The sequence below is a fragment of the Epinephelus fuscoguttatus genome, linkage group LG3 (genome assembly GCF_011397635.1).
Source record: "Epinephelus fuscoguttatus linkage group LG3, E.fuscoguttatus.final_Chr_v1".
Taxonomy (NCBI): domain Eukaryota; kingdom Metazoa; phylum Chordata; class Actinopteri; order Perciformes; family Serranidae; genus Epinephelus; species Epinephelus fuscoguttatus.
In genome coordinates, this window is record NC_064754.1 from 19,456,664 (window position 1) to 19,481,856 (window position 25,193).

Sequence of the window (25,193 nt, forward strand, 5' to 3'; positions counted from 1 at the left end):
ATACATTGATGTCAGGCTATGCTGTATTCTATTTTTGTCAGCTGAAACCATTTCCCTCAGTGGAAACAAAGCTTTTATTTACTTTAATTTCACAGAGAGGAAACAATAAATTGTGTAGATAATAAAGCCTTCACAAAAATAGCATTTTAAGTCTTGTGTGTGATTCAGGCTAGGCTAATATATACAATGTAAAATGCCATAGTCTGACACTAATAATGTTGTTTGGGTTTGGCAGAGAAATAGATCTGTGAATCATCGACATAACAGTGTTGTGACATGTCTTGAAAGTGGTTGAATAAATCACCCAGAGGAAGCATGTGCAATAATAAGGGGAGTGGTCCAAGGACTGATCCCTGAGGGACTCCACAAAGCAGTGGAGCTGAGGACAACATTATTGTTTATACAAACATCGAAAGATCTATTTTTAAGATAAAGCTCGTCTAGTCCTTTTTTCTCAATAAATGTTGTATTTGTTCAGAAAACGTGTTTAGTATAAGACAGTTGTTTTGTCAGTGAACCTTGTGAGTTGTAATGGAGTCGAATTTTGTAACGTTGCCTTTGTTAAATGTTGCTGTTGTCCTTGGCTTCATATGAGAAGAGGAAAAAATTGCTGGCCGATAGTTAAGCCAATTTGTGTACTTGCGGTTGAAATTGTCACTGTTAAGTCATGTTTAATGTGTGTTTTGGGTGTATTTTTGAATCAACTAAACTTTACAGCACGTCACAGAAGCCCTGCCGCCAACTAGTGTTTTGAAGGTGTAACTGCAGAGTGACACAGTAACACCACTGCACAAGTATAAATGCTCACAACGGCGTAGGCGACGTGCATAGGCTTAGGTGTAGGGTCTGCCGCACAAGTTTAAGTCCGCTTGATGCACGGCCGAGTATGCACATCCATTGACCTCTGCTCAAGCTGAGTGCATACGTACAGCATGCTCAGGGCGCGATAATAGTAGGCATTAATGTTTTAAATCATAGTGTCTTAGTGAATTGCACGTGTTTGGGAAGTACTGAGCATACGACAAGATAAATGAGACTTAGATCATACTGCATGAGTTGTGTTAGAGTTTGTTAAAGGATGCAATACCCGTTAACTTCAATTCATGAAGAATGTTGGCCATTATAGGTTCCTTGTTGATGAGTAATGTATATATTGATGGTCATTATGCTGGTGAAGTGTTCTTTTAGTGCAGTTTTAAAATGAAGTATAGCACCAGCATGCATTATTCCCTTGTGTTTTGTCCAAATGTAATTAGTTTTGTACAGTATAGCTGCATAAAAGATGGATGCACCCCATGGTTTTGTCTGTTATATAATCAAGGGTTGGAACATTTTAATGAAATAGATTTTCTTTATGTATTTCAATGTACTAAATTCTCTCATCTCCCTTATTGTGAGGCCTGTCTTCCTTCACACCACAATCCAATTTCACAAAGCCCCCGAGTTGCTCTTAACTAATCATGCTATTCTACTATTTGTGGCAACAAGTCACAGCTTACAATCGACGCCTCTACATAATTACTGAAATGTAATTTTGACTGACTAAAAAGAAAAATTGCTCTTTAACAAAATTGGCTGCCTTGGAATGCCCAGCTGAGCCCAGGGCTTGTTAAAACCACTATCAATCTCCTCTTCCTCATTCCTGCCTCCTTTAGCTGGAGGAGTGATTGCATGCAGCATTCGTCGCCCCAGGGAGGGAAAATGTGTTTCCCTGAAGTGCCTGCAAGGCTGTCGGTGAGGAATCTCAGACCACCAGTGTGTTTTTCACTGGAACGAACCTTGTAACTGAGTCTGTGAGGTCCGAGCCCAGGAGAACTGACAACCCCCTAACCTTGACACCGCTATGGGACACAGAGCAGGGGAAAGATACATCTTTTATATAATTTCACTTGAGCCTGGGCCAGGTGCAGGTCATACCAAGGAGCACTCATTAGGCAGACTTCCTTATTATCCACAAAAAAGGGGAGTAAAGGAGAGAGAGGCTGTCAGTGTGAAAGAGTGTGAAGGAAAGAATTCCTAATTTACCCAAATCCTCGGCTAATCCAGTGAGTCCCTGTTCCCTAATCCTCTCTATTCTCAACACGAGGAGCAGAGGAAGGATGGATGCTGCTGGAGAGGCATTCAGGGGGAAGAGAAGAAAATTTTGCTTTGCACTAAAAACTTATTTTGGGACAAGTGCTAAGATGAGGGACGGCAGCTAAACGATGGCCCGTTATTATCTTTAAGAGCCGCTGGCTCTGCTCGATGACTACTTAAGATTATTAATGGCAGCAAAATGCCAAGGTCAAGCTGCTCACTCCTGAAACTAAACCTCCCACACTCCATTTACATAATCTTTTATGCTTTATGTCTGATTCCAGGGAAGGAGTCACATTTGTATTCATTCATTTTTTATTCTCTCACAGCAGTTTAATAATTCGTGAAAGTAAAATGTTGTCAGAAGTAATTGAGAATTCAGCGATTAGTTGAATACCCTCTGTTCTTAGTTGATTTAGGTTTAAAGTGAAATGTCTTGACGGTGATTCAATGGCCATTAGTCTCAGTACAGATGGTTTTATTGCCCTTAGGATGAAATGCAATTACTTGGGTGATCCTCTGAGTTTTAATCGATTGCCTCCATCAGGTCAAAATGCTTGTTTGTCCAGTACTTTGGTTTTTGGCAAACAACTGCATAACAAATGACAAATAATCAAACATTATATCTGCTAACCTCTCAATGCTATCATTGTCATTGTGAGCATGTTAGTATACTAACTAAGTAGAAACAGCTGCTGTCAATGCCAGTGCTGCTAATATCTGCATTTCCTTGGCTCCCAACTGGTCCAGCCACAGGGTCCATATTTCTCCTAAGTCCTTAGGTCAAGGTCCACACAGTTTAATACATTCGCAATGGATCTGAGATCCACTCTTGGACTGCAACACAAGTTAGGAATAGGGCTGCTACGATTAGTTGACTCATCGGTGACTAATCGACTATTAAAATAATCGGTGAATATTTTAGTAGTCGACTAATCGGTTTGAGTCATTTTTCATAGAAAAGTACTGTAAAAGTACCCCAAACTACTCTTATTGCAGCTTTTTACATTCAAATATTGGCAGCTTTACACACTCTCCCATGACGGTGAACTAAAACCCTTTGGCGTGAGTACGAAACAAGACATTAGATGACATAATTTTGGGGTTTGGGAGAGACAGACCGACATTTTTCAACATTTTAACACATTTTTCGATAAAATGATTAGACGAGTAATCGAAGAAATAATTGACAGATTAGTCGACAATGAAAATAATCATTAGTTGCAGCCCTAGTTGGGAACCACTGCTGTAGAGTGCTACAGGGGTGACGTTTTTTTGTTGGTCAAACTGGAAGTTAAAGTCACCCTGGTCACTAATTGGATTCTTCCAATAAATTTTTGATTATTGCAGAAAATAAGTAACCTGGAAATCCAGATGTCCCGCCCCTAGCAAATTCGAATTTGCACTGCACAGGAATCTGGCCCCGATGAGCAGAGCCAGCTGAATCGCCTATCGCACCGATCAGATCAGTCTATCTGACAGAGGCGGGCATAACATGATGACGACAGCGCTGTGCCGTAAGAGTCGAAAAGTAAACAGCCAAGATGGCAGCTGCCAAAGGACTGCGTCCATTCAATTTAGCTTTGGAAGAAACACTAAGCCCACTACACCTATCTTTTTCCTTGAGAGAGGAACAGAAGACTGCCCTAGAAGCCTTCGTTTCAAGGAAGGACGTTTTTGCTGTTTTGCCGATGGGATACGGCAAAAGCATAATATATCAGTTAGCCCCACTGGTCAGCAAACAAATGGGGCTTAGTGCAATGAATACGTCACCTTGTTTTTTGCTCTGATTGGCCATCGTGCTATCCAATTGCGTGCGGCGGCATTTGAAATGCCTCAGTTGGTGCCGCCCCTTGGGTAGGAAGGGTGTATTGGTGAGGGCCAGAGTCAAAATTTTTCTAGAGTTGAGTCTGGATTTCCAGGCTAGAAAATAAGCCCTGTGACAAACAAAAGTTTGTGATACTTACATGTTTTGTTCAGCACCATCTTCACAAATGAACACTACTTTTATGATTTTTGAAGCAGAAATGCAAGAAGTAAAAAGCTAATGTCAGGTTATAAACACTGTACACCACTGTTGAACAACTTTGGTGTAGCCACCACAACAAGGCTGTGTGGTGTGATGACGCTCTGCAGTCTCATTTAGCCACTTGTCAGAAACAGCCTTTCTTAAGACACACAAACGTTTCAGTACTAATGGGTGGAGTGTTTACTGGTGTATTTTATGTCACAGAGAAAACATGAACATGACCTCGTTTTCAGCATTTAACCAAAAACCCATTAAAAAATCCCAATGATTTTAGGACGAGAGAACCGAAAGTGCAAAAAATGCAAACTCATTCGCATGATTTAGGTCTCCTTCCTGCATCAGTCTGAGGATCTATGTTTGCTAGTTCAGCTGGGCATACTTAAAAAAGATGTGCAAGTTTGTTGTTGTCTATTTAAGAGCAAGTCATGAAAAAAAGGTGTTAAAAGGCCAACTCTGTTCACAGCTTTCCTAACAGCCTTTCCAACTCCAAGGCTGGCAAATTACATTTCATGTTTTTCTATCTGTCCCTTTTTGCTGCACAGAAATTGACATTGAGCGCTGTGTTCGTGAATCCATCAACCTCTTCTGCTGGACTCCAAAGAGCGCTACATACCGGCAACATGCTCAGCCACCAAAAGCCGCTGGCGATAATGGCTTCAGTAAAACAACAACATACTACTCGTCTGACTACCAGGACATGCCCAAGACAGACCTGGTGAGTTTTACTTGTAACACACACACAGTCACACACATAAACTGAAGTGAACTGTGACTGATTTTTCTATTTTAAGTCAGTGACTGCTGAGATTAGCCCACAGTGACCAAGGAGGAAGTCTTATAGTATTTCTTTGTCAGTGTTGGTCTTTATGCTGCATCCTTGAAGGCTTTGTTCCTGGTTCCTGAGGCAATGAGCCGCCTTTTGAAACACAGACTGTTCAAGGCCTCAATATGACACAGTGACACAACACAGGTTTCAGTGAAAGTATACTGTATAGACACTCATTGAGACAGGATTTTTTTTCAAGCACTTTAATTCACCATAACATGTATGTCTTCTGCTATTCTGCAGGAAACTCTGTCTAACAAGTGTCAAAAACTCTCTACATTTCAGCTTGATAACATTAAAGGATTACATTTTTGGTAATTTCAGAGGTATTATCTTGGTAATACTGTGGTTTAATTTCTTTAATGGAATACTAATAATGGGAGAAAACATCTTAAGGTGATAATGGGGCAGAAAATAAACAATCTTCTCAAGATGCAATGCTTTATTGGGTGATATTGTCTCAGTAACAATTGGGCAAAACCAGTGTAAAATCTTGTTGTGTTTGAGGTGATGCAATCACAGAGCAACAGTATGTAATATTAAGGTGAGGGATGAAAAAGAATATGTAAGTGGGGTAAAAGCAGGCTAATGTGCTTGTTAATTTGAGGGTAATGTTTACTTTAATATTCTAAAAGTAAAAATAGACATCACCACCAGCAGAATGTTTAAATCACCATCGGTAATTACCACAAAATGATGCTGAAGTCCTATTCTAATTCTGTTGTAAGGTAATGCTGTCCAACTCTGTTTTCAAAAGCAGTGATCAGTGATTTTAAATATGAATATATGATATTATATCAGCCTATAATGGGTCTGTAATGTGACTTTTGATGTCCATTCAGTGAAAAATGTCCGGCATGTATTGCTCATTTGCGTAGCCACTATAGGCGGCCAGAGAAAAATTAAAGGCTGCAGGATCTTTTTCACATTTCCACATAGGCAACTTGCTTGAGTTTCTTGAAGATGTTTCGCCTCTCATCCAAGAGGCTTCTTAAGTTCTAACAGACTAGTGCAGAGTCGCAGGCTTTAAACTCTGTGTGGGTGTGAACCCTTACAGAGCCCTTGAGGTCACATATGAGCTCTGAGTTTGACAGTCGTTAAGGTCACATGTGAGTCGTTGACCCACCCAGCAGTCACGTGTGTCAATAGGGTTAGATCGGTCCAGGTGTGAGTGTGTGTTAAGTCGCCTGGGGAGGGATCCCAAGACTGCATTGTAGGTGGGTGATAAGTGGTTTCGTAGGCCACCTCCTCTGTTTAGCAATGGTCGTTCCAGTTTGACGTAGAGGGCTTCTTTCAAACCATCTGAAAATGTCTCCTTTAGATGTTAATGGACAGCTGGGTCTTGACCTGACAAGCTGGCTCTGCTGTGTTGTGCCATGCGCTAGTGGAGTGGTTGTTTGCTTTCACCACTGTACAAAGCACTTAAGATTACCATGACCTGCATGACTGACAATCTCCACCAACATCTTTCCCACATCTTCTTCAGTGCCACCCATACCAACTGGTACTAAACAGACTTGATATGTTATTTTGTCGCTGTATAAAAGATTTATTAAATGTGTGTCAATAGCAGCTGATTTTGAGGTGCAAGGTTGATTTTGCTTGTGAGATATTTGTCAACTTTTACACTTTCCTTTCCTGTGAAATAATTCCCAAATTGGAATGCTTCAGACTGTTGCCATCCATTTTGTTCCTGCTCTGACATTATAAATTCCTACCACTTACACCCTCTTTCTGATTTGCACAAAGAGTGACTCACTGCTCACTACCCAACACCTGTTCTTTTCACCAATCAACACCTAATTGCAGAGCAGAGCAGTTACTCTCTTCGACCTGTTAAGCTGTATTGATTTTTCATGTTGGAATGAGTTCCTCAGGAATTAAACATTATAGTTTTGCTCGCTACAGTACATGGCAACCTCAGCCTTTAAGTCCCAAAGTGACCGAATATTGATTTGTTTTAAAATGCATTCTCTTTACAAATACAAACACAACTCAAAATGTCTCGGCATAAATAAAGCAAAAGTTTATTTATATGGCACTTTTTAAAATACTATTACAAATGCTTTGCAATAAATGAAATGCATCGCAGTTAATTAGATTTATTTGGGAGATGCTTTTGTCCATATTAGCAAGTGTAAAATGCTGCCAACATTTAAAAGGAATACTTACACCACAAAAACATTTGTTAAATAATTAGTCTTGCCGTGTTGAATTTATGAAGAAAGGTTTGTTTTTCTTCCGTACCTGGCGATGAAATGAAATGAGTTTGGGAGGCAGTCAGCATACAGCAACGTAAATGAGATTTACTGAAGGAGCTGTGTGAGAGTTTGCAAACGGATGTTTTGATATAGTTTTGCTGTTGTTGAATCGCTCCCTAATCAGTCGATAAATCAAAATGGTTGCCGTTTTCTGTGGAGGCATGGGAGAAAAATATTTTCTTCACAAATTCAAAGTAACACGGCATGACTAATTAATACACACATGGTCATTTTGTAGTGAGGTACCCCTTTAATGGCTACCATTCAGATATATGTGCAATTAAAAATAAACAAACCAGAATAAAAGGTGTTCACACTTAATTCTGAGTGTTTGTTGATGTGATGCTGTCTTTCACAAAGGCTTTTTGTCTTTGTTTAGTTTTTGTGGCGCAGCCCTGTTTGCCTTTCACACCTGAATGCATCGTGTCCAGAAAGCTCACAAACACTCTTGTCAGTCCCTATCTGCTGTGTGCCCAAGTGATTGCTGTAATCTTTCTCATTCAGCCGAAGCTGAATGAGAAATGGTTGGGTGGTGGCATTGATCCATGGCCGCATCTATCTACACCCCACCTCTTCCTCAGAAAACATTCAGGCAGGAGTGCACTTTGTTGAAATGTCACTCTCGCCACTGGACTGATTACAGACACACACACATACAGTACACACACAACACCACAGTATTACTGCAGAGAAGGAAGTCCAGAAATTAAAAATCTGAATGTTGATCTGGACATTTTTTGCTCATTATTCATTATTACACATGCCAGCAGGGATTAAATTTGAAGACTTGAAGACTGCTGACTCTATGAAATTCCTCTCAGGCATTTTACTTTGGCAGTTAAAGCTTTGTAAAGTTTGTATAGTAAGTCTAGCGATGCAAGAGTAAAGGGGAAGACTGTGGCATCAGCAAATAAAGCTTTATGAGAAGCCAAATCAACATGTAGCCTCCTCCCCCTCTAAGAAAAATCAGAAAATGGCAGCCCATGTACACACCTCAATCACGATAACTTTTTCTGTCTTAAAGGGCTCACTATCTTCACTCCATATCAAAATGTGCCATGTGAACAAACACTTCTGCTCAAAAAATTGAAGGGAACACTTAATGGTCACCGTATAACACAATGTCAGTCAACTTCAGGGTTATCAATCTGTCCATTTAGGAAACAGAAGTGATTGTGAATCAGTTGCCGCCTCATTCTCGTCACAGATGAGAGCAGGTTCACACTGAGCACATGTGTCAGGCATGAAGGAGTCTGGAGACGTCCTAGTGAACGTTATGCTGCCTGCAACATCATCCATATGACCGGTTTGGCGGTGGGTCAGTGATGGTCTGGGGAGGTATATCCTTGGAGGGTCTCACAGACCTCCATGTCATAGCCAGTGGTGCCCTGATTGCTGTTAGGTATCGGGATGAAATCCTCAGAGCGATTGTCAGACCTTACGCTGGTGCAGTGGGCCCTGGGTTCCTCCTGGTGCAGGACAATGCCTGGCCTCATGTGGCCAGAGTGTGTAATCAGTTCCTGAAAGATGAAGGCATTGATGCCATTTAGATTTTTTACGTTTATTTTAGGTGTGATTTTAAATCCAGCCCTCAGTGGGCTGATGATTTTGGTTTCCATTGAGTGTTGTTACTTCATTTTGTTCTTAACAAATTATACAATGTACATCAGTAAAGATTTATTACTGTAGCAGTTTTTCCTGACACTCGCTACTGCCTGTCTTTGAACCGATGATGTTTTAGTTTCGGTGCCACACGGCTCAGTAACTCCAGTAATGACATCTTCTGATAAAACTTTTGCTTCACTACAAAACTGCTGTGAACCAGTTACTGTTTGTTGCCATGTGTTAAATGTAGGTCCATCTTCAAAAGTTTGCTCATTGAGTGCATGTCGACAGGACACCTTATTCAGACATGTTGGAATGATCTAAGACAGTGTTTCTGTGCTTAGATGTGGTGAAGGCACAGTGCCATGCAGAGAGGGAATTTTGTACTAAAATGCCTGCGACTTTGAAAGATATTCACTTTATGTGACTAACTCAAACTGCTGGAGCCTCGTGTTGGCTTTAGCTAAAATTTGTAATTTATTTTTGCACAGAACAAGGACTGTGGATTAGGTCCTCCATCACTGTAAGAAGGGGTCTCCTCAGGGCCAGTATGAACAGGAGGAATGATTACAGCAAGTATAACTTGTAATTATGGGCACCTGACTGTTGTTTTAAGAGAGACTTGAAAAATGTAAACCTATCCTTAAGGCTAAAATTTTATGGAGAAGAGTGAATAAAGCACTGTTACTGTAGACATGTAGAGTTACAGTCATACAGTCAATTCTGATGTTTTCTTTGATGTTTCCACGATGTCTTGTCTCCCAAAAATCTTGTAAAAAGTGTGTGGCTGATACCGCATTGATGCATATGCTGTGTTACATGCTTGCCCATTGCCCCTCTCTCTGATAAGACAGCAGGAGGCTCTGTCAGCAGTTTCTTTCCCTCGTATTGAACAGAAATCCATCTCACTGGACAGCTGCTGTCCACTCAGCTTGGTCTGAGTGAGTGAATTAGAGAAAACAGGCTCTCCTTTTCCTTTCTCTCAGCCACTAATAAGATCATCTGAACATAGCCAAACAAATACAAAATGCCCTACACTTGTACCATTAATTAGATCGACTCTGTTTCAGCAGTCTTTGACATGAATTTAGTTTGTCTCCAGTTAGTTGATCGAGTTAGGTGGGCTCCCTCTTTCTTAAACAGCTTATAGATAATGGAGTTTGCATGCAGATTTATGCCAACTTGATGCGCAAGATGGTTTGTTCCAGAGACCCATCTGAGATGCCGTCACTGGAAACTGTTTGGAGAGGAGCAGACACTTTCAAAAAATACTTGGCAGGTGATTGTATGCTAATGTCAGCTAGCTTGCTATGAAGTATGATGTTGTTGGAACGTTTTACATTTTCTTATGTTCCATGCCTGTCTCCCGACTCACTGCCAGTCAGGCAGCATGTCTAATGTGAGGAAGTTTGCATTTGTCATGGCTGCTAACAAGCAACAATCATTGTCTCCCACACATTTTCCTTTGCTATTGGTTGAGGCTCAAAGTTCACCACAGTTGAACTCCACGTGATGCAAAGATGTGAACTTGCTTGCCATCTGAAGTGAATGTTTTATTCACTCCTCTGCTCACATTGGATTGAAGTGAATGCAATTTTAATTTTGCTCATTAGTGACCATACCTTCATTTAGGTAATCTCATGATCCCATATTTCTCCCAAGATCTCATGATATCGTGAGAATCCAGCTGCTATGCAAGGTAAGATTTGTGCATGACTCCTACTAGCAAGTGAGTGACACTCCCCTGTGGCAGCCCTGAGCCGCTTTTAGCCAACGATTTCTGCCAATAGCTAAATGTATTCCAATGTGCAAAAGCTGTCCATCTCAACACTGAACACACATGATAAATTTGTGTATTTCCTAGCTGTGCATTGAAAGTGTGTTGTTAGTAACAGCTTGAAAGTCATGCTTCACATACGTAGCTTTGAGGGAATAAAAATAAATCAAATGTGGTACAGTGCACGGGAGACTAGTGCCGTTCCCTATAGATAAGCAGATGTTTATCTCGCTGTCATCCAACAGCTGGCGGAGCTCGTATTTCAGTGATTGAGCGAATGGATGTCAATGAGCACACACGCTCTCCGATTCCAATTCATTTAGTTTTTGTGCACCTCGAGTACCCATGAACATGTTAAACTGTGAGAGAATGGAGCATTTCCAATTAGATAGGGTAGTGTCTAACAGATTTGTTATGAATGGTTAAAACTGGCATATTAAGTCTTTACTTGCTAAAACACAATAACATAAATACCTCTATAATGTACTGTGGAATCTAATTCAAAACCTCTGCAATAAGTTGTCGCATTTTGAAGCTTATTATATGCAGTTTTGTTGATATGACGTGTTTCAACCATTACAAACATTTCTCAGTATTAAAGAAATCTAATTGCAAATGGCTGTAGGGTTGAATGAACACCACTCTGACACAGTGTCAACAGAAACTGAACCAGAAGCTTTTCAAATATAGTATTTATTTAAGGGCTTTCGTAGAGTTGTGGATTACATTACATTACTGTGTCCACCCTGTTTTACTTCCAATGATAAAAGCTTAATCACATGTAAAGTGTAAAACATATTCCAGTGATGCATTTTGCAAGTAAAGCTAATGCTGCTCTTCAGTATTTCAGCTACAGTACAATACATGTTCACTTTGAAAGGTTTTCAGTGACCTTAAAATTTTATTATTCTTTTATGAATAACCGACAAAAGTTATGAAAGAAAAAAAAAGTGGAGTCATAATCTTGCATCCAAGTGTTTCGGTCATCAAATGTGAGTGCAGAGCAAGTTGCTTATGCAACACTAAAGCGGCAATATTTTTCAGCTACTGTACCTCAGTTGTCAAAATACACATCTGGACTCAAGTTCTGTCCTTTGTCAGCAAAAACAGCGATTTGTTTTTATTAGTGGAAGCTGCTTTTTATCATCATCCACATCAGAGCAATATTGGTAACTGCTGTGTGGCCAGAATTAAAACAGGAAGTATATGAAAAGCTGGAAGGATTCTTTGCTTTCAAATCCTCTATGTTGAAAGTGGTGCATGTGTTTATGTGTATGTGAAGTCACTGTGAGGCGTATTTGTTGTCACCATTTTTCTCAGATCATGGCCTCAATTATGGCCTTCTTCTATTTGTCTGACTGCAGACTTGGCAGATAAAGTGTGCTTTTGCTTTAGAAGTAATGCTCAAACACCACAGACTGTGCTGTTTGATATGTAAAAAAACGCAGCACAGTTAAGATCTCACCATATGAAGGCACTTTAAATGAGTCATTGACCTTGTCATCAAGCTTCATCCAAGCTGTATGACACCGTTGTTCCGAGTTCAGTACGTGAAGTGATTGGGTTTCTTTTGGCAACTGTGGACCATGAGCATTTGTGCATAGACGCACACACACAAACACAAACCACTGCAGAGGATTTGTGTCTGCTTATCAGCGGCTCCAGTTTAGCCTCATCACTGTCAGGCCAGTGAAATGCGAAAGTGTCATTAAGCCATTTTCAGCTGGCACACACTGCTCGTCATGACATTTAAGTCACCACACAGTGCTCCGTCAGCCCCAGGCAATGACAGGCTACATATTTTGCCTATTTCTGTCAGTATATTTATGTGTATGGATACATTTATGTGCATGTGTAGAAAGAGAGAGACATTATTTGGTGCTCATGAAGTAGATCTAAGGTGTTACTGATCAGCACACCGAAAATGTGCTTTTATACTGTATGAGCTCAGACAAGCAACAGAGACTGTAACACTAGAGATGTCCAAAGTCCTTATCCACTTTCATTCAGAGACGGTCACAAACAATACAACCATGTAGGGAACAGCAGTCCACAGTTTAGCAGTTAATTCAGTCAGGACCACTTTAGTCAAAGAAAACCATTTACAGTATTATATTTGCTGGTATGGCTCTGTTCTGGGGCCTCTCTGCCTTTCCTAGGCCTACGTGGAAAGCCTAAAATAGAGAGATCACACCTCTCCGCCCTTCCACACACCTACATGGAAAACCTCAAGGCAGAGAGATCACACCTCTCCGCCCTTCTGCGTTTCTATGTGGAACGCTTAAGGTGAAGAGAGCACACCTCTCCGCCCTTCCGCATCCCCACGTGGAAATTCTAAGGCAGGGAGAGCAGCAGCGAAGACCCCCCTGGGAACAGAACAGAGCCAGCATCAGTGAAAATAGAAATGATATTGATTAGTCAGACGCAACATGAACAGGAGCAGCTGGGTTGGAGGCGGCTTGCAGAGGAAGCAGCAACAGCAGGCAGGCCAACACAGTTTAAATAGGGCGCCCTGAATGAGATTCACCAGTTGGTTGCATTGAAAGGAATCATGTGATCTATCAGCTGGCTCCCTTCCATCAATCAGCTGCTCCATCAGCTGATGTAGCTGTGATATGGGATGAGCTTGACATCATGTCCTGCCTGAACTAACGCGATGCTCAATTTGTGTCAACCCCAAAGCAGGCCAGATCATTGTGTTACAAGATATTTTGCACAGGATTAGGACTCTGGACATCCGAGGAGAACTGCAGCACCCACTTAATGATACAGCTAATTGCACCAGTTTGCTTCCATCCAATCTCAGAACCCACCAACTATCACCTTACAATGACAGAGCCTCTAGGGGCAATGGACAATATTTAGGGCTGATCTAGTGGTACCAGTAGATATCCAGGCCAAGACTTCCTTTTCCATGCGCCAGTCATTTCGGCTAATCTCTCTCAACAAAACCTTTAAAGCTAACTCATCTTCAGATGATAGCTGATGGGTTCCAAGACATGCATTTCAGCCAATGCGTTCCGCCTCTCCTTACCACCTGTTAAACTGCCATTCAGATGTGATTGGTCAATACTACTTGGACTAAAAACAGAAACCAGAACACTTCTGATAACAAACTCTTGTCCTGTCGTCTACAGGTTGTGCATACATCTGTTTGTAGACATTAGCTCCCATCGAACTAGCCCGTAGGTCTTTTAAGGCCTTAAAATGCCGGGGACATAACAAATAAAGACACGAAAATGAGGAATACTCGCCTTTGAATTTTTCTCTTCAAAACTATTCATACTGGCAGTGATGCAAATTTGCCAACAGTTGCAACAGGTCTGCCATTGTCATGATGTTGTAACGTGATGTATGTTTCACAAAATGTGATTGGGTCATGCCTTTTTTGTGGCACAAAAGTTCAGAGAAATCGGCCTTGTTCTAAAGAAAGGTAGTTTTTTTTGCCACATAATATGCACTGAAGTACTTACGACAAAAACAATTTAAAAAAAAAAGGAAATTGATGTGCGAATCAGTTGCATAAAAGAAAAATGCCTTTATCATGATTAGTCAGGTGATGAAGGATTGTTACCCATTTATCAGTTATTTTTTAATGATGTGTACAGAAGAGATTAGCATCAGTAAGTTGCCACAACACCTGCTCATTTGTGGTCTTCTGTTAAGTGTATACTCGAGCTTGAAAGGCCTTTTTTATAACCCTTGTAATCTTTTAAAAGCATTCCTAAAGGCAGTCTGATTGACCCACTTGCTATTTTCAACACTTGTTGTTTATTTGGAGTTTATTGAGAACAAATGCAGGAAAAATGCACACAAGTCCCAAGGGCCATTGAACAGTAGACTGGAGTAAGCATTTATTTATAACATTTAAATACCTGTTCTTGCTGTGTCCTCTTTTCCCTCTTGTGTTTGCTCAGTAGCTTTAGTAATTCCTGACAAGTAGTTTATATTGACCAGCATCTCAAAATCTAGTACACTACTGATTTATATACACACAATGATAAAAACAGCTACATGAACCACTGCTTGAGTGATTAAATGGTATGTGATAGCCAAGTCAGGACTGCCTCTAATCGTTGCTCATCACAGTAAAAAGCCCTGCCGGCTCAGGAGGTTAAGACCCAGCTGAACAAACACATGCTGTAATTGGTCCAAAGCCAAAACGTTGTTTCTAATTCGATGGAGAGATTAGTGCGACTGTGTTCCCTTCTTGTTGAAGGTATTAATGACTGAGTCCAAGTTTCATTGAAAAGTGGTAAGTTAAAGCTGGTATGCTTAATGTTTTAGTAGATACCATTTGTGGAACATATTGGTCTCAATGGGGGCATTTTACATAACACAAAAACAGGCCCATTTACCCTGTGTAGATACTTTGCTATTCAGAAATTTCCATTAGCTCGTCAGTTTGTTCCGGCAGCTTCTCGCCAGAGTCCTCAGCTCTGTCGCATTGACATAAAGAAAAAGAGTCACCTGCTGTCCAGGATTTAGCCAAGTTGGGTATAACAAATGATATTATAGTTCCTGGTACTGTATAGGGGCCGCTGTGGCTCAGAGGTAGAGCAGGTCGTCTACCAATCGGAAGATCAGAGGTTCGATCTTCATGTCAAAGTGTGCAAGATACTGAACCCCAAATTGCTTCGATGGCAGTTTCGTCAGTGTGTGTGTGTTAATAACTGAGTAGCAGCCACCAGAGTATGAATGTGTGAGTGAAAGAGTGGATGTGACTCAGGGTGTAAAAAGCGCTTTGAGTAGTTGGAAGACTAAAAAAAGCGCTATACAAGTGCATGTTCATTTTACCATAATATCCCCATGGAAACTGATGTGGCACAGAGGTCGTCCGATTAATTTTCCAACGCCTGTACAATGGCTAGCAAGATGCTAGTTCAGCTAGCGCCCATTCTGCTTCATTTTTTTCCTTGAAGTTTACATTTAAAAACCTCAACCTGGCTAGCTAGCAGACGTAGCAGGAGGAGAGTTTACAAACTGGTGATTTGATTTCCTCATTCCACTGGGTGACTCGCAGCCACACACCCCCTCCGTCCAAAGCAGACCACAAAAAGCACCACCAAGACGTGCAAAATAGACACAAGAGCATAAATTTAGCGCAAATTTAGCGTTGACAGAGTTGACAAAGACGTGACTGGAAGCATCCGTGCCTATGCCATTAATGACTTAAATTGGTAGTTCCCAACTGGTCCAGCCATGGGATCCAGATTTCTCCTTTGTCATTAGTTCAAGGTTCACACAGCTTAGTATATTCTGCAGAATACTTGTATTTGACCATGTCATCGAGCTAGTTTGCTGTCTCTGTCAAGTAGCTGTCAATTCGTCACTCACTCTACAGCTGGAAACGGCACTTCAAAGTAAAAGCTCTGTGCCGGAAATTCATTTTACTTTTAGAAAAGTGTGATTTTTTACAAACTTGACACGTTTGCGAGTCACTTGCGGTCCGTTCGGAATGGACCTGTGACCCACTTTTGACCGCAACCCACCAGTTGGGAACCACTTAAATGTTATCATACAGTGGTCTTCTCTCAGCCTTCCTTGCAAATGGAGCTTTCTCTACAATGTAGACCAATCATGTTTTGTTTTGTTTTGTTTTTTTTAAATCTTTCAGCTCATATGTTCCTCAGATTTCACTTTTTTAAGACAAGGGATATCTGACTTCTCAATTTGTTTATTTGGATCTGTAGCCCTTTTTAGATAGGAACTGTGCAAATTTGCAGGAAAGCCCAATCAGTCTTTTTCAGCATTGGCAGTATAAAAACAAAATCGGGGAGTGCAGCAAAATGCCGCCTACCTACTTTTGTTTATACAGAATGTGCCTTTTTTGGGGCAATGGGGGGCGTGAGCAAGTAACAAAATGTGTAGCTCAGTGCGTGATGTAAACAGTGACGTGGGAGGGAAGCCGTGGCTGGTCAGTCCTTCGGTGGTTCTCTCGTAAGTTGACCTGTTCTTTACTGTCCCTGTCATCTGACAGTTAATGGCCTCTTTGTGTGCGAGGACAAGGAGGGCGGGCAATTCTTTGTCTCCCCAGTTGCTTGTGTTTACAGTGTCTGTCAGGTTTGCGTTTCCCTCTTGCTACTAGCTGCTCGCTAATTCCTGCTATCAGCTGTTTCCTGTTTATCCACCACCAGTGGGTCGCACGTGCGGCGTCATCAACAGCTGCTCCCACAAGTCTTCAACAGCCCCTCCCGTGGTGGAAGGCTGCCTTGGTCTTTTTAAACTAAAAGGGTTCTGCCAATATGTCTACCCTACGAGGCAGAAAATTGGGTACCTCGGATCAACTCGCCAATCCGGCTCTGTGTGTCTAAACACTCGCAGCTTGCCTGCTAAACAGCCCAAGATTTGCAGAAAATCTGGCAGTGTAAAAGGGGCTTTTGATTCAGTGAAAAAAAAAAAAACACCTCCTTTTGCTGTTTCTTTAACCTTACTTGAAATGTTTGTGCTGTATAAAGCAGTGAATTTGTTTAAAAAAGATGCCAAGAGCCCAACAGAGAGCACACCTCTTCACTTAAACTCTTGCATTGAAGTGAGAGGTGTATCAAATGTCAAGAGTGATTACTGTGTAAATGACAGCGATCAATTACTTCAGGGTTGTTTTCATTTGAAGCTTGTCTACACAAGCAGGTTTCACTGAGCAGGTGTGTTCAGTCACACCCTGATTTACTCTCAAATTGAACTTACTGTATTCCCACTATTGCATTGCCACGCACGGTAATGCATTCACTGATCCTGAATAAGTTGCCTTCTGTTGGCCCTGGACGAGCTTTTAGGCATGCTTCCCTGATTTTAACACTGTCACCATGTATTATTATTATGATTCCAGTTAGGCGGTTTGTTGTTGCCATCAGAGTCAGGACCGGTCAGTGTCACATCAACTTCAAACATCAACATCAAATGGGAGCTTTTCGTTTGGACATGCATCTCTACCCCAGCCTTGCAAACTGTTGGCTAGTTAGTTTATGTATACCGTATCCATGACAACACAGAGCTGACTGTAAACAGGCAAGAGGTCTTGGGTCTTAAACTATGGTTAATGGACTGCATTGCCTTTCCAGTCTTTCGTCCACTTAATATGCTTTAACACTACATGTCACATTCACACACACTGGTGGCCAAGGCTACGACACATGGTGCCACCTGCTACTCAGTAACCATTCACACACTCTCACAAACCAGTGGAACAGCCAATGGGAGGGCCATTGGTGTTCAGTATCTTGCCCAGTGATACTTTGACATGCAAAGTGGAGGTGCCAGGGATCGAACTGCCAATCTTCTGATAAGTGGATGACCTGTTCTACCTCTGAGCCACAGCCACCCAAAAAACCCCAATTGAGACACATATTCCGTATGCGCTGTATACATGCCCAAACAATGCTCCTAGAACCTGGGTGATACCAGCATATCCCATGTCTTAATGGCAAAAGGCTACATTTGGAGTAAGCCCTAATTTGGAATATCCAAACAAAATATGTTGTTGACATGATCGTATCAAATTGAGAATAGGCTGTTGTCATATTCTGGAGTATTAGTATGCACGTAGATGTAGTCCTCATGACACAGATTTGTTGACTCAACCCTATGGTAATTTTGTGTCTGTAGTTTGTAGTAGTGTTGTGTTGGATTGCATCATATTCTGTTGTTCCTTGCTGTTTTTCTTACTGGGGATGGGTTATAGCAGGTAATCACATCTAAAATCCAGCCACGTCCACTAACATTTTAGAACATTAAAACATTTTAATGAAGTGAAAGCATCACTTTTCAGGGAAATGAAGAAAAAGCACCATTTCTAACAGCAATGCGGTGTACCGTATTTAATGAGTGTGGGTATTGTTTCGGCCCTCATCTACTAACTAAATGAGCCATGATGAGGCAAGATGCATTCCGGCCTGGGTGGCTTATTATCTCTGATAAACAGTTTTCTTGTGGAAACCTTGATATTGTAATGTGTTTCTAACATTAGAAGCAGAAACACCTTTCAATAAAATGCTGTTCAATATTCGAGCAAAACAAATGATCAGAACGTACCATAGTACTGATTTAAAACACAAACAGTTTAAGTGCTCAATGAAGAACATTGTGTGTGTACGGTAGTCTTTATTGCAAAACTGTTATTGCATCAAATAGGCACAGATGTTTCAAGTTTTCTGTTCACTCTTATACATTTACATTTACTTTACTTACCAACTTAAAGTTGAAAGAGGTGAGCACCTGTCTCTTTGCAACAAACCAAGGCATGGGTCATGGTAGTAAGACATGAATATGTAGATCGTACCTTTGCTTGTGCTCTCACGTTACCAAGAATAGATATTGCCAACCTCTCTGTTGAAAATTCAAGAGAGCACAATAAAGTTATTTCATAAAAACAATGAGCCACTATTCAGATTTCTTTCTTTTGCCATTCTGACTCTGTGTTGATGCAGCAGAGTGAGGATGCACCCTTTAGATATAGCCATACAGATTATTACTATATAGAGAATGGAGAGTGGGATTATTGAAATAAGCAGGCTATGAATATTTATTACAAGCAGAAACAAAAACCCAGTTGTTGAAGAAAATATAAAAGATGTGATGTAGCAGCGTTATAGGGCTGGGTACCCGTACTTGATTCCTTAAAGGTATTTACCACAATAACCCAATACCAAGTGATATAGAAACTTCGGTAACACTTTACTTGAAGGTATCTACATAAGAGTGACATGACACTGTCATAACAGTCATCAACATTATATACATGTCATAAACGTTTATGACTGCTGTCATTAAGTGTCATTCGGTTTTTGTAATGACAAGTTGACATTGTTTGGGTTGTCTTGATTATGACAACTTGACATTAATCAAAGTGACATTACCAGAAGTTGTCTTTGTCATAACAAGCTGACAGTGAATTTGTTTGGGATGTCCTTATAATGACAACTTGACATTAACCATGATGACATTACCAGAAGATGTCTTTATTTCAATGTCAAGTTGTCATTATAATGACATACCAAACAAAATAAATGTCAACTTGTCATGACAAAGACAATTTCTGGTAATGTCACTTTAATTAATGTCATGTTGTCATAATCAAGACAACCCAAACAATGTCAAGTTGTCATCACAAAAACCGAATGACACTTAATGACAGCAGTCATAAACATTTATGACATGTATATATTGTTTATGACAACTCCATGACAGTGTCGTCATAGTTATGACAGTGTCATGTCACCCTTATGTAGATACCTTCAAGTAAAGTGTTACCAAAACTTCTCCGGTCACACCTGCATTTGATGCTTCCTTTACCCAGATCTAGAAAAAAAAACAGTGTGTATGTTTTTTTTCTTCACTGCAAGCATTGAATTTAATGCAGCTTGTGATTAGCCCACTACCGCAGCAGCTATCATTTGCAGTGGTGTGGTGAAGTTGAGCATGGTTTACTTGACAGAGCTGGCAGTTCAGCATGATGAGATGCCACCAAAATATTGGCTACAGCATGCCTGTGGCATCTGGTAGCATTTTAGGTAGCTGAATGCTTCGTTCACTTGATGGGTATTAAATGAAGGTGTCAAATTAAGGGTACTGGTATTGGTACTATCGTAATTTTTTTTCAGCCCTACAGCTTATCATGTTTTCTTGTCAGGCTGGTTAATAAAACACTGTAATAATACATGGATTTAAAGGGACTAGCTCAGGTGGATAGTGTACAGATTTGTTGTCCAAAAAAAAGAACATAAGTCTTTAAAATCCTCTCTGGGCTCACAGATGTCACTGACTTCTTCACTGTCGGGTGGATGGATTGTTCAGCTAGCCAATGGAGTCAGCTGCTTTCAAACATTTTATTTCATGGATGACAGAGTTTGGGCACTTAACCTACTCAACATGCAGTTGGCCCGTCTCTGTTCTGTAAATGGCTTTCACACCGTGTGCTGAAATTCATAGATAATGCCGTTAGTATTTCTCCCCTTTTTTGATTTGCATATCAATGAGCAGAAGTACCAGACTGCTTAATGACCACTCATTATCACAATACATTTGTTTGTGAGGGTTTTTTTTTTGAAGGGACTTGGAAAAAAATTGTCAGCATCCTCAGCTTTTTTTTTTTTTTCATGTTTTATGCTTAAAATGATTTCAGGCCATCTGGGGAACATAGAGGTATTACACTTGCTCATCATTGCAGAGACGAAGGTTCAGTTCCCTGCATCCATACCTCTGGCTCGGTGCTTTTATGAACCTATTTGGCAGCACACGTTGAAACTGGCACAGGACCATGATGTGGTCACTGCTGTTGGTCGTGTGTGGTGCTGTAATACTGTTTTTACAATTAACAATAATATCCAAATTGACACTATTCTTTCCGTCTCTCGTGTCACTATGATTACCTATCCAAATTCCATTATTCAAATTATATTCAGAAATTCTCTGAAAGCAGGCACTACAATTTTCTCCCTCTTCATCTGATCTCCTGTGACTTCCTTTCTTGTAGTCTCGGGAGCCTCTGGCGCTGTGTGACCTGAAAGCAGAAGTCTCCCCGAGGATCTCGGCCGAGGACTTAATCGACCTCTGCGAGCTGTCAGTGGCAGGGCCCACCAAAAGGACCAGAGCCGGCAAGCCCAAAATCGTTGCTGTCGACATCCGCAGTGTGGAGGAGTATCCTTAACATTTCTGTGTAGTGATGAGGTTTACCTGTGAGGCCCTCACCTGTTTCAACAAATATCCCTATTATTTTGCTTAATAACGCTCAGTGTTTACCAGGTGCGCACAGGCTGGAACTTGTTTGAACAACTTTGGGTTGTGTCCATAAAAATCAAAAACAGCAAATGTTCTGCTGACGTTTGTGTTTGCTTTATTACCAGATCCATATAAGGTTGTTTTAGGTTGAATTTACTTAAGAAAACCTGCTCCAACTCTAAGCTTTGTGTGACTTAAGCTTTATGAATCTTACTCCTTATACTTAACAGGGTAGCGGATATTTAAAGATTATTTCTCATGAAAGGAGATTTAACTTGGGGATGAGTTATAATAATTAAAGTCTTTACAGTGGTGGTGACTTCTGATGCCACTGCTTTAAGGGCCATGTTATACTAGAAAAGAAGTGGTTCCTATGACGTGTTGTCCAAGCACGTTGGAAATCAAAACTGTTTGGGAGCTGTTCCAATGGATACACCGGAAGGCTGAGTGGAAAGCTGGCTGTCAGGGGGAGAGAGGAGTGAGAGGGAGATGCAATAACCGCCCACACTTTCAGACAGTCTCTCCTAGAAGACATTCATAGTGTTTGCGCTGGTTTGTACATGTGAAAAGTGACAGAAATAATTGTATAAGAAATGAAAACAGGGAGCCAGGGAGAGAACTTCAAACCCTGGCTCCTTTCTCACCCCGTAAAGTGGATGTGGATGTTGGATTGTTGCTTTTGGAAAGCTGCCAGACACAGCCCCCCCATTTCTGACATTGGAAAGTTGTGGAGGGAGGGGGTTTCTGAAGCTGTTGACCATCCGTCAAGCACTTCTGAAGAAATATGCTGGCAAACGTACTGAGAGGCAGGACAGGGAAAAGCAAGGGTAGGGTTGTAAATAAAAACTGTGGGAGCTACTGGACGAATTCTTGGACAATACATTTACTTCTTTACAAACACCTTTAAAAAGTTGTTTGTTCATTCCAGTTGTTCAGAAGATAACACAATACACAACTCTGTTTTTGAATTACAGTTACTGAAGTCATTAAGTATGAAACAGATGGAGTCAGCGGATTAAGATTACACTACACACTACAACTCAGTGTCCATTCTGCATATGGCCTCCTTGTCTCTAGGTGCTTTTACAGTGCGTGGACCCTAATAATCAGAATAATAGACCAATCAGAATGAAAATGCCTCATGAAACCACATTATTCAGAAGAGACTGTCCTGATCCAGCCTGATTTGAGAGACTTTTCAATCAGGTTGAGAGTGGTGATGTAAACCTTCAATAATTCATTCAGCTGGAATATATTAGCACTTAATAATCACCTAAATGCTTGATCCAATTCTCTCTTGTTGGAAGAAATAATAAGAAATCAATCATGTGGCAGCAACTCCATGCATTTAGACATGTAGACATGATCAAGACCACCTGCTGAAGTTCAAACTGAGCATCAGAGTGGGGAAAAGAAGGTGATTTAAGTGACTTTGAACATGGCATGGTTGTTTGTACCAGGCGTGCTGGTGTGAGTATTTCAGAAACTGCTGACCTACTGGGATTTTCACACACAACTATCTCTAAGGTTTACAAAGGATGGTCCGAAAAAGAGACAGTGAGCGCCAGTTCTCTGGGCGAAAACACCTTGTTGATGCCAGAGGTCAGAGGAGAATGGCCAGACTGGTTCAAGATGATAGAAAGGCAACAGTAACTCAAATAACCACTGGTTACAACCAAGGTCTGCAGAAGACCATCTCTGAACCAACAACACGTCCAACCTTGAAGCAGATGGGCTGCAGCAGCAGAAGACCACACCAGGTGCCACTCCTGTCAGCTAACAACAGGAAACTGAGGCTACAGTTCACACAGTTTCACCAACACTAGACAATAGAAGATTGGAAAAACATTGCCTGGTCTCATGAGTCTGGATTTCTGCTGCCACATTCAGATGGTAGGGTCAGAATTTGGTGTAAACAACATGAAAGCATGGATCCATCCTGCCTTGTATCAACTGTTCAGGCTGGTGGTGGTGGTGTAATGGTGTGGGGGATATTTTCTTGGCACACTTTGGGCCCCTTAGTACCAACTGAGCATGGTTTAAACACCACAGCCTACCTGAGTATTGTTGCTGACTGTGTCCATCCCTTTATGACCACAGTGTACCCATCTTCTGATGGCTACTTCCAGCAGGATAACGCACCATGTCACAAAGCTCAAATCATCTCAAACTGGTTTCTTGAACATGACAATGAGTTCACTGTACTCCAATGGCCTCCACAGTCACCACACTCCTCTGCTTTGAGATTTATTTCAGATGAGCATGTCTCTGTCCAGTCTCACAGCTGAATCAAACTGGTTCTTGTACAGTAAAGGTCCATGTCCTTGAGTGTATGCCAGGTCTCTGTAAAGCTATGATTAATGCATCTCTGAATGAATGCAGGTCCTTTTAACATCATGTCTCTACCTGTTTGGCACAGATATGTAATTTCGGTGACATTTCTACTTGTGAAAAACTTTGTTCTCTTTTAAAAGCTTATAAAGAATGTTTCCACTTACACCTGCATAATTTGCACAAAGTTCAAGGTCTTACGACACGCGCAGAAACAGAATGTGCACACAGTCGCACGTGTGGATGCAGGAAACGTTTCTCTTCATCCCACAGCACCTTGGATCTCTTGCTTACCTCTTGACCCGCTGCCAATGCTTTGCAGAGTTTTGAAATTGAACCACAGGCACAGAAAGTAAAACAGCTTGATTCCCATCTAAGGCAAGTAGGGGCAGATTCAGGCAGGGTGCATGATCTAACTCAGTTATGTGCTGCCAGATTCTGCAACATTCAGTTACTGCAACATCCAGCTGTCTACCCAGGCTGCCCCACAACATCCTGCAGTCTGAGAGATGAGGGTATAAAGCGGTGGAGATTAGCCTGTGAACCCAAGCAAAATGCATTTGTCTGGCCCTTTGGCTACACCAGTTCCTCTTTTACATGGTATATTTGTTTGTTGGTTTCCATGAGAGAATTCTATATTCTGGTTATGTTTTAACAGATAACTGATAATCATGACCAACACAAAGCTTTTTTGGTAAGTTAAACAGTGCGATGCCCAAGTATATGAAATAAATAGTTTCTTTGCGACACTTGACGACTAGTGGATGTACAGTGGAGTGTGTGTGTGTTTGCTGTTCAAGGAACGTGCATGCATCTCCAGAAGTGGCAATTCTGAAATTTTCAGACAAACTAAAATATGAATTGTTCCTTTATATTTGAGAAGATTCTCCAGCTTCTTAAAATAAACAATCAAATAAATAAACTATCGTTGGAGATACATAGTTATCACATGACAGTAACAGTATGCATAGGTTAATGAGCTTCTTCTTCTTCTTCTGGCGGTCCAACATAGTCGAAGATGACGCACCTTCCATACAGCTGTTGTGAACTTGGCAATGCCACTGAACACAACTATGAAGCCTGATCCTAGAGCCACATAACCTGCCACAGTGAGGACACGTAAGGCTTGGATCAGGAGGCTGGGATGGTACTGGATCAGCGCGAGGTTGTCTTCGCTGGCGCTGGATCCTCTTGTTGGGTGCGACTCTCCTCCAAGTGCATGACCCCATTGAGACATAGAGAGCGCCAAGTGGTCAGTTAGCTGTAGCAGAGGCTAGGTTGTTGGGTGTGATGTTGCACCTCTTTTATGTGCCCTTCAGCTGGTCTTTAAACTGCTGCTTAATGACAGCAATCACAGCAATGTTTGTTTCCCATACAAACAAAGTCCCTGTACGTGCCTTAGATTGAAAACGAAAATTTCCTCTGCTTGCCACATTCAATAGTCTCTTTATCCATCTTCTTCGTAGCTTGGCACCAAATTACAAGATTACATCAAGAAATTAGTTTTGGTTTTGCAGATTCGCAGGTTTTTATTTATCACAAGGAGTATAGCGGCCCAGAAAACCTGCCTAA

At 41.2% G+C, this 25,193-nt stretch overlaps 1 protein-coding gene across 1 annotated transcript in view; it reads left to right on the forward strand.

Moving 5' to 3' along the window:
* The window catches only part of tbck (TBC1 domain containing kinase), a 71,226-nt gene that overhangs the window by 30,367 nt on the left and 15,666 nt on the right, over positions 1 to 25,193 (forward strand). The window contains exons 23-24 of the mRNA XM_049571081.1: positions 4,648 to 4,820; positions 21,046 to 21,209. Coding sequence (XP_049427038.1) covers positions 4,648 to 4,820; positions 21,046 to 21,209 — 337 coding nt within the window. The remainder of the gene's footprint in view (positions 1 to 4,647; positions 4,821 to 21,045; positions 21,210 to 25,193) is intronic.